The 19,457-nt window shown below is 37.1% G+C and overlaps 7 protein-coding genes across 7 annotated transcripts; 5 read left to right on the top strand and 2 right to left on the bottom strand.

Annotated features, from left to right (window-relative positions):
- Positions 1-309: 309 nt before the first annotated feature.
- BRETT_004157 (uncharacterized protein) lies at positions 310-2,370 on the top strand (the record flags this gene model as incomplete). Its single annotated transcript, XM_041282653.1, has 1 exon — positions 310-2,370. One exon carries the CDS (start codon positions 310-312, stop codon positions 2,368-2,370), a length of 2,061 nt encoding a protein of 686 aa, XP_041135429.1.
- A 132-nt stretch (positions 2,371-2,502) lies between these two features.
- Positions 2,503-2,892, bottom strand: BRETT_004156 (uncharacterized protein; the record flags this gene model as incomplete). Its single annotated transcript, XM_041282652.1, has 1 exon — positions 2,503-2,892. One exon carries the CDS (start codon positions 2,890-2,892, stop codon positions 2,503-2,505), a length of 390 nt encoding a protein of 129 aa, XP_041135428.1.
- A 302-nt stretch (positions 2,893-3,194) lies between these two features.
- BRETT_004155 (uncharacterized protein) lies at positions 3,195-3,710 on the top strand (the record flags this gene model as incomplete). Its single annotated transcript, XM_041282651.1, has 1 exon — positions 3,195-3,710. The coding sequence occupies one exon, from the start codon at positions 3,195-3,197 to the stop codon at positions 3,708-3,710; it is 516 nt and encodes a 171-aa protein (XP_041135427.1).
- Positions 3,711-5,168: 1,458 nt separating this feature from the next.
- BRETT_004154 (uncharacterized protein) lies at positions 5,169-7,652 on the top strand (the record flags this gene model as incomplete). The annotated part of the gene is made up of 1 exon (XM_041282650.1): positions 5,169-7,652. One exon carries the CDS (start codon positions 5,169-5,171, stop codon positions 7,650-7,652), a length of 2,484 nt encoding a protein of 827 aa, XP_041135426.1.
- A 137-nt stretch (positions 7,653-7,789) lies between these two features.
- BRETT_004153 (uncharacterized protein) lies at positions 7,790-10,087 on the bottom strand (the record flags this gene model as incomplete). The annotated part of the gene is made up of 1 exon (XM_041282649.1): positions 7,790-10,087. The coding sequence occupies one exon, from the start codon at positions 10,085-10,087 to the stop codon at positions 7,790-7,792; it is 2,298 nt and encodes a 765-aa protein (XP_041135425.1).
- Positions 10,088-11,133: 1,046 nt separating this feature from the next.
- BRETT_004152 (uncharacterized protein) lies at positions 11,134-17,066 on the top strand (the record flags this gene model as incomplete). The annotated part of the gene is made up of 2 exons (XM_041282648.1): positions 11,134-13,726; positions 13,792-17,066. The coding sequence occupies 2 exons, from the start codon at positions 11,134-11,136 to the stop codon at positions 17,064-17,066; spliced, it is 5,868 nt and encodes a 1,955-aa protein (XP_041135424.1).
- A 334-nt stretch (positions 17,067-17,400) lies between these two features.
- BRETT_004151 (uncharacterized protein) lies at positions 17,401-19,449 on the top strand (the record flags this gene model as incomplete). The annotated part of the gene is made up of 1 exon (XM_041282647.1): positions 17,401-19,449. One exon carries the CDS (start codon positions 17,401-17,403, stop codon positions 19,447-19,449), a length of 2,049 nt encoding a protein of 682 aa, XP_041135423.1.
- Between the last annotated feature and the right edge of the window lie 8 nt (positions 19,450-19,457).

Below are 19,457 nucleotides of genomic sequence, written 5' to 3'. Positions count from 1 at the left end.
GCCTTAATGAAATTGGATACCCTACAGATGAGAAATAGAGACGAAGCTTTAAAAAAGACTGGATTAGCAGCGATTGTGATCTATCATATACTGATGTAAGGAGGCATTTTCTTTGCACTTAAATTTTAGGATGCATCAGCGGGTAGGCCGCCCAAATATAAAATCCATACACCATATACAGATCCATTCATTTTTTACAGTTTAGCCTTCATTCATCGCACATAGTTATGAACCATATTTCTTTGATAACATACAAAATATACAAATTTAATAGTTGGAAAATAAAAGACTAACGCGGAGCATTCAAAAATGACTTCTGACATATTGGATGTTTTAAACATTAGCGAGAAAACTCGGGTGGAAGGAAATGAGCTCAAAAGAAAAAGATCTGAGCAGAAGGAAAATGCCGCTAATTCAGCCAAACGCCAGAGGGCAGGCCAAATGAATCGGGAATTGTTCAATCTTATTGGTCCAAACTTACCGCCAGTATCTGTTAAAAGAAACACCATAAAATTCAAGGAAAAACTGAAGTTAAACAAGGAAGTGAAATGGGAATGGCAGGCATTTACACCAAGAAGTGGAGTGAAGAACGGGCCGAAGTTTCATCATTGGGTCAAAACTACTGTTAATAAATCTCAAAATACATCTACTGAAGCGGACAAGTCAACAAGTGGTCAAGACAATTTAACTTTAAATAAAAGCACTACAGAAAAGAAAGAGGAGTCAGCAGAATCTGATAACTTGAAGAACAAGTATCGATTTGAGAAATACAATACCAAGCTTGCAATTCCAGACTTCACTAAAGCTTATTATGATGAGAATTTGAAAGGATTGGACGAAGGTTGGGACTATTCCGAAACTCGTTATCTTTTTGACATAGCGAAGCTTTACGATTTAAGATGGGCGGTGATTGCCGATAATTATGAGTATATTCCAGTAAAGAAAACAGCTGATTCGGAAACAAACGTACCTTCTGATGCGGTAAATGAAAATAAAGCTTCTTCTAATGTGACGGAAGAGGATTCAAAAATAAAGACCAAAGAAGAGTCAGATACAAAGGAAGATGATGAAGCAGAAAAGGAAGCAGAAACGAATGCAGAAACGAATGCAGAAACGAATGCAGAAAAGAAAGCAGAAACGAAAGTAGAAAGGAAAGAGAATACAGATGACGATACAAATACTCATGCGGATGAAAAGCAAAATGATCGGACCAAAGTTTCTGATGGAGGGAAAACTGAAAATGAAAAGAAACAGGTCAAAGTAGATACAGATAGTAGTTTATCGGCACAGAAAGGGGAAGAAGATCAATTACTCAAAGCAGAAAGTAAGGGGGAAACAGATATAAAAGATTCAGATGATGGAACCAAAGCTCAGGAGAAAATATTTGAAAAGGGAAAGGATAGCTCACGAGAAATGAAACAGCATGATAATACAATTTCAGATAAGATGCAGAATAATGCAAACTCAGATGGTGATAAGTTGCAAGGAAGGACTATAGAAGATTTGAAAGACAGATTGTATAAGGTGTCGGCTGTAATATTAGAAAAGAGTGGGGATGAAATTAAGGATGCCGCATTAATAAGGAGTCTCAAATCATTTAACAAAAACAAGGAATACGAACGAAGATCATACCTTGAGCATCTTATTGAGAGGACACCAACAGAGATTGCCGAGGAAGAATCATTAGTTGTGGAAGCTCGAAAATTCGAGTTGGCAGCAAAGAAAATGCTCATAGAAAGAGCACAGTTACTTCAATTATTGGATTTCCCGCAGGCTTCTAGCTCTGTTCAGAAATATATGACATCACAAGGATTGACAGACTTATACAATGTGCTCATGAATGCTGATAAATCGAAGAAACGCAAGACAGAGACTCCAGTTCCTCCAGAATTGGGACCTAGTGCGTTGCCACATACTCAACTAATGCAGGTTAAGCAACAGGAGGCACAGCAGCGAGTTAACCGCAAAACATCAAGAAGAAAGAAGAAATCAACCTCTCCGGAGTCGCATTCAGGTTCATCTCTGCCATACGATAACGAAGGAATGGAAATACACAATTTGCTACGTTCACGGTTGACTCAAGAGCAAATGGATGTTTACGGTATATCACTACACGAAGAGAAAATACAGCCGGGAGTTATACTAAGATCACAGAAGCTTCCTAGCTTTAAACCAATGGTGCAGAATAAGGTGTTTGAGATGTTGAATGAGGTCGGGATTGCGGCAAGGCCAACGATGCCAACTGCGAGAGTCTGCCATAAGTTTGAAGAACTTATGAAGAGCATGGCTTCATTAATAGATCTTAAAAAGCAGACAGATAATCTCAGGACTGAAATTTCATTAATCAAGAGTCAGAGAAATGCTGATTAGTTAAATTAAGCTTTTCCATGTATATTATTATGTTGAACTAGTTATTTGACATTCTCTCTATAAAGAGAAGTTATTACACATAGTTTGCTATTTCTGAATTAACCGAACGAATGCGTTCTTGTAAGTGGATGATTAACGCTCTAAGTTGATCGCCGTGCCAAATTTTGCATATAATTGCTTCTTCAAAGCTCCTAACTTTGAATCAAGACCCTCGATTTGCGTTTCTAGTTCAGTAATTTTCGTCTCAAGGTATCCATTTTGATTTTCAAGGCGTTCCATGGCTTCACTCTGTTTAATCAGCACAAACGTATCTCCTATTTTATAATCCACATTATCATCCTCATCAATGAGCTCAATTTCCATAGACAAGTCATCGATGTACTCTTTTTCTGTCTGAAGCTTTTCTAGTTCTGCTGTAAGTATATCCTTTTTGCTGATGTGTGTGGAAAATTCGTTGATTTTCTGTTGATCTTCCCAACTGACCTCTGCACTGTTTTTCTGACCCTTCGGAAGAAGCTCCATATTTGTGTATGTAATCTTTTATATATAACTTTTGAAGTTTGTGCAATCTTCTAAATGATATGTTGGCGGATAAAAGGTAGTATACGAAATGGCGTTGGTGTATGTATGTATCTATCGACAATATTTTTCATAGGTTTTTTTTTTCCGTCCTTTTTCTGAGTTTATACAAGAACGACTTCAGTCGCGACGCACAAACACGACAAATCTGATTTAAAGGAGGTTCTTTACCATTTACAGAGTACTACATCATTGAGAAGGCATGCCTCTCAATACTGAGAAAAAATCCAAAAGTGATAAATAAAATGTCAAGAAAAGAAGATGAAGGGGACGAGTTAACGTCCAAGGAAATCTTAAAAAGCTACCTTCTAAAAAGCATATATCAATTGATAACGAAAAAGCAGTTTCATGCACTTTTAAATAAAATAGCACACCATAACGTGGATGATGAGACGGTTACTTGGTTACTAACTATCATCAATGATGAGATTTTCAAGCGACATGTCGCAGTTGTGAGGAGTAGCATCGACAATGTTGAATTTGTTGAAGATCCTGAATCAAACATTGACGATTCTCGAGAAACAGTAGAAATGAGTTCCGACGAGCTTTCAAAGTTGATTGCATCAATGATAGAATTGGACCAATCGGTAGACCATGAATTGAAAATTTACAAGCAGAAATCACAAACAGATATTAAAGATCTTAAGCAACTCTCGAAAAAGATCGATTTGGAAGAGCCTAGTGACATGGACAACTATGATTTGAATAGGCTAACAGACGCGCTGGAAAACGTTAGGGATTATTTAACAGGAAAAAAATGATATATTACTAGTTCTATACACTTAAGGAGGAGTCTAACTTACTTGGCTGCAATCTATCTCCGACGTATTGAAATGCTTCATATTTCCAATTCAAAGTGCACGAAAGATGAATCATGTACTTGCACCCGCTATTTTCGCCAATAGCTCCCGTTACTGAAGATGGCTTTATAAAAAACAATCGCCCAATTCTAGAATGGAGAAGTGCCATTGCACACATCGTGCACGGCTCATGTGTGGTGTATACATCATAGTTGAGACAAAGATAATTGTTAGTTTCTTTATGATCACCCAACTTTTTCCTTCTCCTACGTTCATTGTCGGCAATTTGGTTAATGCAAGACATCACAGAATGAATCATCGGATCTTTGCCCGATCGTTTGTCTACGCTAGAAGCCATTACTTGATCCTTGATTGGGTCAACTATTATTGTCGCAATTGGGTAAGAGGCACTTGAACTGTTTGATAAATTGCACGCTTCCTTTAGATACCTTTCAACGGTACCCCTTTTGAAGTTTTTATAACTCTCTCGGATTTCTTGGACCATAGGGTTCCCCTTCCATACTAGTGGCCAATATAATTGTGACCATGACATACATAGTTCCTTGCTATATGGCTTATTTAAAGGGACAGATGCTGTTGTCAATGTGAGTTCAAAATCGGAAGGTGTATTCAGCCACTTTTTTAACATATCAATCAATACATGTGATTCCATATGCTGAACTGGACAAATTAATATTTCAAGATGGAAATGTTTGCTATCATCCATAACCTTTTTTATACGTTTGATTTGTTTTAAATAGTCATCGGCGCTGAATTTCTGCTTTATAAATCTGAGTATTTCTGAGGTGTACTTTGGATCTAAAGACACAGACCAAAATTTTGTAAGTTGTGGCTGAGTTGTCTTTATGTTTGGTTGAATTCTCTTATATTCATCATAAAATGTATACTTCTGGTAATTGATGTGATAAGTTGCAGTGTCTAATGCCGTCATATGATGCTTTTTATCTGATGATATGCTGACACGATATAATGATTGGCATATGCGATAAAATTTTCAAGTTTAGAGCTTAGATAGTACACTAAAATGGACGCAATTTTTTACGAATGACATTCGTTCATGTGGAGATTGCCAAATTGTTAAATATATGTAGAGGATACTAGAGGATCCGGTAGTAGAATCATGATTACGAATATGTGAAAAAAAAATGAATCGAATAAATTATTGACATTCTCAAATTTCGTCTTTTCGTTCAACAATCTCGTTGATTTAAAACTCTTCATGGATTTTGGTGAGTAAAGTTTACAATCGGATCTTTTGAACAGAATAAAGAACAGAAGAAAAGGAGAAAAAGGCTGAAATTCAAAAGTTTGTAAACTCACTACATATAGTCGTTTTACTTTGACGGTGTTTGTTTACTTTTCAGTGCAAATTAAGGTTGTTTTAATGCTTTAATGCTAATGCTCTCTTTGCGAGAGTTTATCCTAAGGTATCAACACCGACAAGTTTATCAACAGTTGATAAGCGATAACAATTTCGGGAATGAAACTGACAGGCTTTGCAATGATATATTGTTACATTCCTTAGAAGTTCATCGGCAAACACCTTCTCACCTTTTGTATTCTGCTGAGTTCGAAGATCATGATAAACTTATTGATCGTATCGTACAATATTTTGCAAGTAATGATACTGTTGATGCTCTTACGATCGCTTATATACATGGAAATCAAATCAGAAATGCAAGTAATAGTCTTGTTTGCACAGGTATAAGTATACCAGTACAACTTCTGAAGAGTCCGTTGTTTCGTATGATTCATGCAATATTGGGTCCCGAATCATTCTTGCTGTTGATTTTGCAGTACAGTGCACACTTAAAAAGTACACATCAGAAATTATGGGGCCCTTTGAAGGAGCTGTCTTATTTAAGGAAGGGGTTGGATTACAGATCGATAAATTTCAAATCCATGATGTATAAAGAAGAATATAATCTTGATGGATTGGAGCCACTTCCCAATGGTCCGAGGGCTTGTCTAAATGAAATATTTGGTGCTGAACTTTCTTCCAAAAATCATCTTCCTAAACGGTATAGGAAATTATCAAAACTGATTGGCATAGTGATCAAGAACCATTCCCATTTCAAATGCGAGTATCCTTATATTTTGGATTCGGTTTGTGGTCAGGTTCATTTGAAAGGTGATAATTATTTGAAAATGGCAACCAAAAAGCAGCATATTGTACGCTTTCTTCTAATAATAATTGATAAATTGTTTCCATTGGAACACGTTGGCTGCAATTATAATAAACGGTTGTTGTGTGATGCAATTTCACTGTTTGTAAATGTGCGATTTGGTGAGTTCATTGATGTTAAAACACTTATTAATGGTATGAAGCTAACCGAAATTAGTTGGGTAAAGCCTCAAGCATCAATGAAGATGACGAAGCAAGAGTTTTGTCGAGCGTCACAGATGTTTGAGACATATATAAAATGGTTCTTTGGGTGCTTTCTCTGCAAACTCATTGGTTCATTTTTTCATGTTACAGAGGCATCACAGTCAACAAAGTTATATTATTATCGTCATGAATGTTGGAAGAGTATATCTTCCAGGTTCAGACGACGGTATTTCTCAGCTCACCTTCAAAAGGTAGAATATGCACATTCTTCGTTTAAAAGCTTTTTTGATAACGATACGTTTCTTGCCAAGATGAAGATACTTCCAAAGCCCCATGACTTTCGTTTAATTGCCGCCCCTTACAAAGGAAATCAAGAAGAAGAATTTGCATATACGGAATATCAAGCAAAACTTATGAAGCCAGTTGGGCGGATACTACGTTCTCTGAAGGCTGAAAATTCCATATTTTCTGTTGCTGATCTGGTGGGTCGTGTTGCCAGATATCGGCAGGATCTTATTTCCCGCTATCGGTGTGTTCCGAAAGTATATGCCCTAAAATTGGATGTTAAGAGTGCGTACGACTATCTACCGATTGATTTAGTTGAAAATGTTGTTAAGGCAAAGCTTGACAAGCACTATCCTCTTGACAACATCTGTGTGAATCAATATAGAGTTGTGAGAAATAAATACATAACTTCAAAGAGATGTTCTGTCGTCTTCAACTCCTCCCTAGAACAAAAGATCCCAAAGGCAAATAATTGTAATATTATTGTTCAGAATGAAACGCCAATTGTATTATCAAAATCCGATATTATTGATTTTGTCCATAAGCAATTGAATGAAACCTCAATTTTGTATCACGGTGTCACATACTGCAGGAAGAATGGCGTTTTCCAAGGATTTCAATTATCTGGTGTTTTTTTTGACTTGGTTTACGATGATGTTACTGAATTTTTCAGGAATGTGATTCCAGATGTAGATAAACAAGAAACTCTGGTATTGCGTTTGGTTGATGATTTCTTATTTCTTTCAACCAGTAAGCGTGCAATTCAAACAATTCGCAAGTTGACTTGCAGACCCATCGAAAAGTTTAATTTGCATATTAATCACTTGAAAACGAAATATTCTGAGACGGAGTTACAGTTTGTTGGTTTGAATTTGGACCTGGCATCAATGTCCTTTACCAAAGGTATTGACACATACAGAACGGATGCCTTACCTATGCTTTCATTTCCGAAGCTATTTAGAAGAATGGAGTATACTTTTGCTACAAATTTGAACAGTCCTCTTTTTGACATAAATGCCAGCAGTCAAGAGAATGTTGAAGAAAACATAAAAAATATTTTGCAGGCATTTACACTGAGATTCATTTCCTCGTACAAGCTGATGCATAAAAGAGAGAACTGTCTTAAAGCAGAATTTGATTTGTTTGTTAAAAATTTGATTGATCTTGTTAATACAAGAGTTAACCTTCAGTCCATGGATCTTGCCTATTCTGCTCTTGAGAAACCAATTATGGGACTAATTCAGTCGAAACGAATTACATTTAAATGACCCAATAGTACACACGCATTCCCTCTTCAACTTAAGATATCTCTCATTAATACTCACTTTGCTTAATCATCATATTACGTATTTAATTAATGCTATATTAGCCTGTAAATGTATACATTCTTATTTCCATTGACCTTTTAAGTTGAGGGCATAGGCACATTCTTAAATTGATTCTTCAAATTTTCTTCGTCCTTCTTCTTTCTCTGACGTTCCACCTCATCAATTCCTCCGCTGTCCTTCAACTTTTCATTTCCAACAAAATCGCCAAGTTCTTGCTCGAAGGCAGTTTTATTGTTCATTTTCCTCTCGATCTTTCTTATTTTCTCTGCCTTCATGATGGCCTCGACACGTTGTTCATGATCAGGGTTGAGATTCTCAACTTCCTGTAAAACAAGGCTTTTCACATCTTTCATGGAAACTGATGGGTCAACAACAGGTAAGTTTGGATATTTCTTCATTCCTGAGTTTTTTTCCAGCTCTTCACAACACTTTAAAATGAGATCGAATGTCTCCTCTGCAGAACCAAGATCCTCACCTAATAGTTGAATGATTGTATCTTGCTCTTTGAAAAATTCTTGCTCTTCAAGGATAGCTGTTAATTCAGCCTGCCAGCGGCTATTCCAGTTCTTCCTTTCTTTAATTGTATATCCTGTTAGAGATCCTAGCTTCTGCTTTGTATTCATAACTTCCTTCTTAACGTGATCCAACTGCTTCTTTGAAGGTCTGCTACGTCTTTTACTGATGTCAATCTTCATAACTTCGATCAAATCTTGCAGATTATCGATTCTGCTCACCAAGGACTCGCATTCACCGCTAACTTTTGTTCGGCAATGATCCATGTATGGATCACTGATAACTCCAGTAGGAGAAGCACCAACAGCCTGTAGTTTCTGGATAAGTGATAGAACTTCGGTCACGCTATCTGTCAACGCCTTCTTAGCCTTGACATGTTGCTGCCGAACTTTTCCAAGTTCAAATTTGAGTTCACGCACCTCCCTCTGAATCTCGTCTGCCAACTTTGGATTATGCAACTTTGTACTGCTATCAGAGGTCTCTTTCTCCACTGTATTATCCTTCTCCTTAGTTGAATCCTTCTCTGATATTAATTGAAGACGCGATATTTCGTCCTTAATGTAATCGAACTTTTTGTCGAGATGATCACAGATTATAGTTGTAGAGTTTTGTGGCTCAAACGTCAAAATTGAACCATCATGTATATCAGCAATATCTTCCAATTCATATGCTATTTCGCTTGGACTATCCTGAATATAGATAGCTGGATATTCATCGCCGCTTGGAGTAAAGCCAAATTTTTGTGTGAATAAGACTTTTATGGTAGCCTTCGTAGTTGGTAGTTGCAGTTTGACTTTCTTGACTTTGTTATTTAGCTTCAAGAAAAGTTTACCCTCCCCTTCACTACTACTGTCATAAAATGTTTTCTCTGACAAGTCACCACCAGCTGAACCAACTACAGCTTGCGATAACCTATTGGCCAATTTCGACTCTTCTATATTTTTCGTCACCTCCTTTTGAAGAGGGGTTGACACATCCGCGGCAACAACTGAAGGATCCAATATCGGAGATTTGGCAACTTGCTTCGGTGATGACAAAGGTGTTGAATCTGGGTTTGCAGTTGGAACACCGGAAACATGCTTATTCATCGAAAGAATCTTCGATGTCTGATACGCGCTATATCTCTTAGAAGCCCTCCTCATCAAGGCATGGTTGTTTTGAAGTCTTTCCAAAGGATCCTTTGAAGTTGAAGTCTGAAGCTTGCTTAGAGTACTTCCTCTAGCCGCTGAAACCGCTGGGCTCACATCGGATGAATCGTCCAAAGAGTCTAACACCTTCTGAGCACCAGCACCCGGAAAGGATGATACTGGTCTTGGAGAAGCATTTGAGACGGAAGATGCAATCGACGACCTTCGATCTTCGGAATGCCTCTGTAGCTCACCCTGTTTGACCTTCAATGTCTTCATCAATTCAGTAATAATCTGTCCAACGCGGGGTAGAAAGATATCCAACGATTGTTGTGATGGCTCGAGAACCAACGACTCTTCAAGCACTTGTCGTAACATTTTTGGAATATCCTTGATATCTGAAACGGAGACGCCGGCAGTGGAGTATGATTTCCTCAATGCTTTAAAGTTATCGCCAACATGAACAAAATTTTCAGAAACATCCGACACTGTTGCGGTTTTGCTTGCCCATAAAGTTAGAGATTGCAAAAGAGCCTTTGTAGATGTAAGCAATTGGGCTGTTGCTGTTGGTATTGTTGGAACATGGCCTCGCAGTCTTCTGTGTCCTACAGATTGGTGACTAGAGTGCCTTTGGGAGGAATGTGATGTGGACTGTGCATATCCATATGAAGATCTTCTAGAAGCAGAATCCGATAATCCTGCAGAATCGGTCACTGACTCGGTCCTTTCCGACATCTCACGGCAAATAGTTAATTGTTTATAGTATTATGCAACCGTTTTTACAAAGAAACTTTGAATATTGCTCGAATGAAGTCCAGGTTAAATCAGATATGCGATGACAAAATTTAACGCGGATAACCACCGAGCTTCGGGCACATTGCATTGAGGAAGTCTTCGCTTGTTTTCTTTTTTTTTTTTATTCACTAGTTATTTTCATTTCGCTTTTATTTCATTTTATTTTTCCTCTCTCTTTTTTTTTTTCTTTCTTCTGAAATCGAACGGAAGCTCCCCACATCCTACCCATAGAATTTTCGATAATTCTCAATACACGGTATGCCTCCCATAATAGGGCTAGCGTCTTTTCCATAGAAGCATGCATACACAAACATATTCCCTGTTATATTTGAATTTCAATTTTTTTCGGAAGACAACTTCCTTTGTGTAGTTTTTTGCATTCTTGATTGGTATGGGAGCTTGATGGTGATAAACGGTGAGAAGTGGGTATATCGTAAATTTGCGCTCCAGCCTGAGAATCCCTGCAACTGGTACTAATTTTGACAATAAAATAACTGTCTTGCATTGTATTACAGACATAGCATGCTCAACCAAATCAAAAGTCCCCGGTTTGTTTTCTTTTCTTATGCCTTCTGTACACATACATGTAATTTGCTATTCCATATTGATTCCCAAAAAAGATGAAGTTTTGTTTAGGCACTCAAGGTTATCTCACTTTTGTGTATTCCTAAGCATACTGCAAATGTCCATCCGTTACCCAATATTTGTTTTTTAAAAAGGAAGGAGAGTAGCGGTTTTCAGGAAATCCTAGCGAATTTCCCAAAAAAAAAGTTTTTCACGTGACTATTTACGATATGTTCGCATAGTGGCAATAAAGTAAATAGATGCTCACGCGTGAAAGAGCATGATTTTTAGCTGGGTGGTATTTCACCAATTTAAAGCGGCACATTTCATCAGTCACACAGTGTTTGGACATATATTGAAATCAGCAAAAGAGAAATTTAAGAGGTAATCACACTTTTTTATGCCCGCATTTCTATGAGGCCATGTCTGATACATTGTCTATACCGGACTCACAATCGGATGACGAAAATTCACCTTTAACACGTAATCTAATATTACATTTGGAAACCCAGGAGAAGCGGAAAAGGATATGGAAGCGACAAGAACATATATTGAAGGAGTTGGCACCATTGACCGATGATTTTCTTGTTTTACCCACTACGAGATCACGTCGTCATGCATTTGCACAACGCCATATTTACACTGCGGACCTCGCAGAATATCTTCATCTTGCATCCAGAAATCAGTTAAATAAGCTTTCAAAAAGTGGGTTTACTGATGATGAGATACTTCATATGCTTGAGCGGAAGTACAAAAAGATACGAAAATTATACAAACGAATTGGGGTGAAGTTGTTTAGGTTTAAGAAAAAAAGCTTCTCCATGTACGTTAAGGACTTCAGAAATTATCAAACATCAAGGGGTGGTCGTACGTATTACGAACTAGCAGAACCAACTCCAAAGAACAAGAACGATTTGAAACAACTTCGAGTATTATACGAGCGAGATTTGAGCGATGTTTCCAGTACGGATGATGATACTACAGATGATGAGCAGGTACAAGCTGATCAAAACACAGATCTGGAAGTAAATATGGATGAACATTCTGATGACACAGACAGTGAGATTGTCGTTGATAAGAATCCGAAAGAGGGTGCTGATAATACAGATGAACGCCATATTATAATAAATGCGATTTCACCACCAAACTTGGAAATTGAAACTGGACATGAGATTTCAAAGGATACAACCGAAGATAAACGTTTGGAACCAATAGATGGTGTAGTTGATTGTTTATCACCTAATGTTGCCGATGGTTTATCACATAATGATGGTGATGGTTTGTCACCTAATGTCGATAATGATTCTTTACACCTTTCAAGTTCTGTGGAGCCATCTCAGTATACTGTTGACGAAGGTGATTCTCAAAATGGGTCTAGGTCCATTCAGATTGCAAATTATTCTAACATCTCTCAAAGTAACCAGGCTGACATGAATGATGATGTTGAAATGCTTATTGATGGTGATTCAGTCGGTGCATCTGCTGAAAATAATGCAGATGAGCATCAAGTGAACAAATCCGACCTTGCAATTCAGGAAAATTATAATGATGGAATTGCGTCAAGGATGAGACGTCATAAATTTTCACAGGATCATGTCTATGTGGCTGATACTAGTGTACATTTGGGCCTTTGCACACTGTACACTTTAAATGAATTGTATGACTCTGGAAAGTCATATGGCGATATAATGTTGTTCTTGGAGAAGAAATATAAGCAGAAGAGGGACTCTTTACTAGACAAAGGTATATTATTGGGCCCATTTTCTAAGCGAACATATAAAGCGTACTTAGATGAGGAAAATCGACGTTTAGGTGGATTTGATAAGCATTATGCCGAAAAGCAGGCAGAAAATGAAGACACTATGAATGGATTTCTAGATCTGGATGATACAGAAACATCGGATGAAGAATATTTACAACCCGATAGTATAAGGTCAATCAACAAAAAGTTGATGGCTGACTCAAAGGAGGATACACTTGGAACAGGTTATAATTCGGAATCATCTGACGGGAGTAGTGTCTATGAGATTCGTAGTGATAGTGAGTTGGCATCTTCTATATCCATGGAATCTGCCGAAAATTCAATAGAGGGAGAAAATTTTGTCTTCAGGAATAGGATTCTTAATAGAAGAACCGCTTTAAGAGGCGTTCTTCCGGCCTCTTTTTACAAAGTGAGTAATCATAAGCATTCCGGAAGAGCTAACAATAGCTACAAAAGCGGACCTCAATTAGATGAAGAAAGCATGTTTCCTCGAAAAGGTATTGCGAGGAAGATCAGCGGACCATACAAATCCAATCCCGTCCGTAACCAGATTGCTGACGACTTCCTTGCACCAGCTGGATCCGAAGGTCCTGCTGATGACGATCCAGCAGAGTATCATCGAATAGATCTTGATTTACAGAAAAGCCCCAGTCCCACTCCTGACGATATATTTGAAATACCTGTTTCTGAGAGTGATAATCCGAATGAACCACACCCATACATGGCTTTTAATGGCAACGAAACTAATGATGATGATGCAGTAGGAATTGATGATTACGATAACTTTGTTCGCAAAATGAAGGATGATATGGATATGGATGCAAGTGCAGAAGAAGATGATCATGCTGGTATTAACTACATGCTTAGCCGTGCTCCTCGTTCTAAGCGTCCAAGAACTTATGCCTCTAGAAGAAGTAAGCGTGCCAAGCATTATTCAGCATTATACTCTGGTGGCCCGACTGTCAGAGATCATAAAGGAAATCAGACGCATTTTAGTCATCACTTAAAATTGCACAAGCATCCTTTAGAGCCACGAAATCTTCAAGGTGAAAGTATTTCTCATTTTAGACCAGTTAAAATTTGCCGCAGGATCGGCAGGAGAACAGACCACATATCTGGTGGTCATAGACCACGGAATTCATTCAATCCACAACATACTCGTCATTATAGAAATCATAACCCTAAGTTATTGACAAAAGTTGCAACTACGAATAATTATGACAGAGGTCACACAAAGGATGAAGATAAGCAAAGTAGTACAAATCGAAAACAGAAGCATCAAAATAATGTACCTTTGGGCAATTACACAAATCTTAAGAAAGGTTTTACTTTGGTCGAAAAAAGGTGGTTGGAACTCCACAAATCGAAGAGTCACAAACATTTCCAGAAGAGAATACAGACTTTTCAAATGAAGCTGATAAAGCCGGAATTAAAAGGGGTAGGGAGTCTAACGATATTGAAATCATAGCTGAAACAAAAAATCATATTCCTTTATCTTTGGCGGGTACAAAGATTCAGATTTCAGATATTGGGCCAGAATTGTTTTCATCGCTTCACTTAAGCCCGAAGTCGGTTGTCTACTCGGGTCTTATTCAAGAGAGTCTCAAATTAGATGGTCTTTATCATAAAAATGGAAGTATATCCTTTGAATTTGGAACAGTTCAATTTAACTTATCCACATTTGATGTTACCGGTGAGCTCAAATCATCTCTTAAAATTTTGCTTGATTCCATGAGATCATCATTGAACTTTCCTAAAAGCACAGGCCCAGAAACTTTAAATCAGATGAGGAAATGCTTGATTCAAATTATTCAACTACTGTGGAACTTGAATAAAAATGATCCCCGAGGTGTTCATGAAGTTGGTGAATTATTACTTACATTTTGTCGTTCCTGCATAGTTTCAACGTCGAACAAAAAGATTAATTTGATTGCATTACCATACCAGATTGTATACATGCAATTGTTACAAAACTTTACGCTGGAAAAGAAGTCTTCTGATTTTAAGAATTATGCTGAAGAATTTCGTCATTCACAGGACCAGTACATAACTGTTTTCTGTAAATTACCTCTCAGAAAGATCATCCGATACTTCCAAACAAAATCAGGCGTGGGTTCTTTAATATATGAGTCTGCTTGTCTAATGATGCTTTTTGCGGTTAACCCATGGAGTCGTGTTGCAGGTTTGTCAACAAAATTCGACTTTGCGCTCGATGGTGTTCTCGGATTCTTATATTTCTGTCACTCGAGAATTCCAGTAACAACAGATTGGACTTATTTTCTGCTTGAATTAGACAAACTTAAAGACTGCAAGAATTCGTCTCGATGGAAAATTATATTTCAGCTGGTACAAAAAGTTCATTACGATCTTTCTTGGAACCTTGAAGAGGCTGTACTCCTTAAAATGTATAGATTATTGACTTACGTGAAGTTTGAGAATATGGGGTCAAACAGGTCAACTATACTATGGTATTCAGCTTTGCCAGTTACAACTCAGTTTATGGACAGAGATGGTTGTTTGGATATGTACCTCAAACTGTTGGTTTATTTTGTAAATGACCCTGCTAACTCTGTCCAGAAATCTACGTTGGTCGAAAAGCTTGTGCCCATTGCTTCTATAAAGACCAGCACTGTTGCTTTGCTTAGAAATAGAGCAAACTTAATGCTTGTGATGTCGTATCTTTTCAGAGCAGATTTCATTGGTCACTTTAGGGTTATACTTAAGGCATTGTTGGAGTACAGAACTTCTGAGAGTTATAAGTCTTCACTTGACCTGTTACTTGTTGTTTTGAGGTGCTATTTTCATCTCTTTCATCGAATTTCATTTGATATCGTACAAATGGTTATGCCGGAGGTTGTCGCGGCAATAAATAACAATGAGTTAAGTGTTACTCTCGTTTCCGATAGTTTGCGAAATATTGTTGATTGCTTCGATAATCAATTGGGTGAATGCATAGATGATGGTGAGAAATTGACACTTTGTATGGAACTTGCTTGCATTTTCTTGAAATTGAAAAAGGTTGATTTTCACACAAGAGCCGCATATGTTCCCCTTTTAATGCTTAAAATATTGAAGAGGATTATGGAGGCTACGGATGCCGAGATTTTGAAGTCAGTTCAGACAAAATTGAAAAATGAAATGATCCCATTGCTTAAGAATATTATATCAGCCGATGATATCTTTAATGATACTTTGAAAGTGAAGTGTCTCAACCTGTGGGTATATTTGTCGTCGAGACTTAATGTTACTGCTGGGTCTTTAGCCTACATTGAGTGGCAATATTTTTCTAACGAGTCCGCCCGTAACAAGTTTGAGTTACCGTTCTATGCTGCTATGTTGAAGTTTTATAGGCCGGTCGATCTCAGGTATTTACATGAGAACTTTTTTGTCGTCTTGATGAAAAATCTACCGTTAGAATTGAATTCGTATTTCGTTGAGTTCTTCACATTGCTGGCAGCGCAAGATTTCATGCAAAAATATGTGAAATTCAGAAGCGGATTGGATCCATCTAAATTCACTGAAGCAGATCTAAAACTATATCATCAACAGCTTTCTGTGAAGATTCTTTCATGTTTAGTGAAAGGAATAAAGGAGTCTGAAATGGATAAAAAAAGGCATAAGCTATACATTGTCGAATTTGTCAAGGCAATGGAAAAGGAGTATGTGCGTCTTAAAAATGGAAAGTTGCGCATGGAGGGATATACAAAATACGCAACTCGGTTGGCAAGATATTTGTGTACCGTTCTTGGCAATATTGTTGAAAGTGTTCCAGAATTTGTACTTCTAAAAGGGCAGCTTTGCATCACAACTATCTTGTCTTCCCTAAGTGATGAACTTGAGTCGATGTCCAGTTCAAATGAAGTGTATTTTTTACTTCTCAGCAAGTATTTTGCGGCATTGAAGGATAACACTTGGGAAGATTTCAGAAAGGAACTTGTGGGCTATTGTCTTGACAAAGGTGGCTTTGTAGATGATGACCAGAGACTTTCGTCAATAGTTCCATTATCAATGATTATATCAGCACATATATCATTAGTTTTGCGTGATAGAAACTATTGGTTTCATTTCAGCAATTGGGTTACAGTATTTACTGATGTTATTTGCGGTCTAATTGTGTATACTTCGGATGATCTTGTCTATATCATTAAGTCTCTTACGTTAATGACGAGGCTCGCCGGTACATCGAGGTTTCCCCTTATTTATTACGAAAACCAAGCCGTCATTAATGTTTACAAGATTCTCGAAAGGTTGAATATTTATCTTCTTGGATCAGGTGACAGAATTGATTTTATTCACTCTCTGGATACATTGAGGGGATTGGATAGCACGGTCTCTCTTAACATTAGCAGAGATCTTTTCTTAAGCTTTTCGAGCACCAATTTGAACAAGCAAGTTCAGTTAATATATAAACGGAATAAGGAGTTGATGGATACAGACACATTTCCACCTGTCAGTGAAAGCATGCTAAATGAGAGCAATCATAAATTATCTGAGATAAGAAATAAAGTTATGGGTCAGATCTTATCGGATCAGAATGACTCAAATATGCATCAATGCTTCAACGGATTTGAGAATATTTCTTTCTTTATATAAAACGATTTACATTCTATGCTACGCAATATTATAGATTCGATATTTTTAAAATAGGTAGCCGCTAAGGAATTTTATGTTTTTTTTTTTGTATCTTTATAATAGTCCCAGTTTCCCTGTTAGTACATCTTTTCTGAAAAACGCTTTCCGAAAAATAAAAGGATTTCCGATTTGTATTTCTTTTATTCTTGTTCTCGAATTTTTGTTTTTCTTGAAACTCACTTTATGTCATTCCTCCTTATTTGTATCCTTGTTTGAAATCTTTTTTATACAATTTATTATGGCACTGTAGTACAACATTTTACTATTTGATAAATATATTGAAGAAAAAGTGGTAATGAGTACGAATTCAGAAAGTTTTACATCAAAAGATAAGTTGATGTTTAACGATTCGCCTGGATCGCGTACAGTATCCATGCTCCTTGATGATTATAATGATCTTGAAACTTTGCCATCGAGAGACAACAGGCCGCCGGAAACGGACGATCAATTAGATGATAACGAAATATCAATACAGTTGAAGGATGCGGTAGGTAAGGCTGAGTTAAGAAGCATTCCTGGTAGTATTCCTCTGTCTAGTTATCCCAGAATTACCACAACAGTTGGCGGTTCAACTAAATCAGTTAAAAGTGGCAACACAAATATGCAAACTAAATCGTCGTTTCGTTATCAAAACTCTAAAGTAAGGCAATTCATGGCACAGTCTAATATAAGTCAAAGAGCTGGACATACAATTGAGTCTAAAAAGCCATCTTCCATAGATGGTTCACAACAGTTTGTTCCAAATAATATGAATAATGAAATGCTCTCTTCCGTTGAGCCTATTAATATAATAAGCCCAGTGGAAATAGATCCCTCTTCAAGCGACCCTCCTAGTCAATATGATGGAATGACAGTTCCAGATGCTATTCCAGGTGATGAAACATTGAAAGAAAATAGTTATAGCGGTAATATAAGCCCAGGATTTGAAAAGGAGGAAAAGCCCAATAGGAAGTTTCAAAGAGCGGTCAACATGAATGGAGAAGGCTCCTCAGATTATAGTAGATCGAAGAGCCTGGATTATTCTTTTGAGAACAAGAATTCCAGAAATGACGAGAAAGTTAAAAGTGCAATCAATATTTGGAAATATGTTTGTGTCGGGACACTTGCTGGTGCCATTATCATGTTTTTGGTAACCTTATCCGTAAAGTTTATCAATGACTCAAAATTACCTCCGCAGCAAAAAATACAATCCAATGACCTTATAAATGCCTTTGAAAACTCGGATAATAGAACAAGAGATGATCTACTTAAATATTTTATGAATAAGTATGATCTGCTCCAAAATGGGTTAAAGCCAGAAAATATAACTTCGGAGAATGAACATCTAATGACTGTACAAACCTGGTTAACAGGCCCAGTCACCGGTGTTGAGAATAACTTTGAAAAGATCAATCCGGAATTTAAAAATGATAGGGAAATTCAGTCTTTGATGAAAGCAGATGATCTCAAACAAACATTTTACTGTTTAGCATATGCTCCCAGAGGAGTCATAGAACCACAATGTGGGGCAACCCAAAGAGATATATTACTTGATATTGCTAGGATGTCCAAGGTTACAAATAAAATTAGAACATATGGTACACAGTGTAACCAAACGGCGATGATTCTTGAAGCTATCAGGCAATTGCATGTTAATCTGACACTTTCAATGGGAATATGGATTGGAGAGGATACTTTTATTAATGATAAACAATTTGATGATATGCGAGATTTGTTAAATAAGTATCCGGAAACAATGTTTGATTCAATTTTTGTTGGTAATGAGGTTTTATATCGAGAGGATAAATCTGTGGACGAATTGGCTAGTTTAATTACAAGAGTGAAAGATCATCTTCACTCCATAAGTTATGAAAGAATTCAAGTTGGAACTTCTGAATTAGGTTCATTGGTTAACAATAAAATTCTTGATGTGTGTGATTTTGTTTCTGTTAATATACATCCATTTTTCAGTGGTGTTTCTGCAAGCGAAGGAAGGAAATGGACTATACATTATTTAAAAAATCAGGTACTGCCTCTCTTAGGAAACTCGCACGACAAAAAAGTTGTGATATCGGAAATTGGCTGGCCATATACAGGAGGTGAGTATGAGAGTGCTATAGCCAATTACACGGAAATGCAACTATTTTTAAATGATTGGATATGTGAAGCACAAAATAACAAGATTTATTCTATATATTTTGAAGCATTCGACGAACCATGGAAGGAAATCTTTTATGATGGTTCTCAAAGATGGGAAACAAATTGGGGATTTTTTGACTCAGAGAGACAAATGAAGAAAAATATCTTAATTCCAGACTGTCGGAAAGATCGTAAAGCGATACAGGCCTCATTCAAATTATTTTAATTCTACAA

The sequence above is a fragment of the Brettanomyces bruxellensis genome, chromosome 5 (genome assembly GCF_011074885.1).
Source record: "Brettanomyces bruxellensis chromosome 5, complete sequence".
Classification (NCBI taxonomy): Eukaryota; Fungi; Ascomycota; class Pichiomycetes; order Pichiales; family Pichiaceae; genus Brettanomyces; species Brettanomyces bruxellensis.
This window is presented reverse-complemented; position numbering and strand designations above follow the sequence as displayed.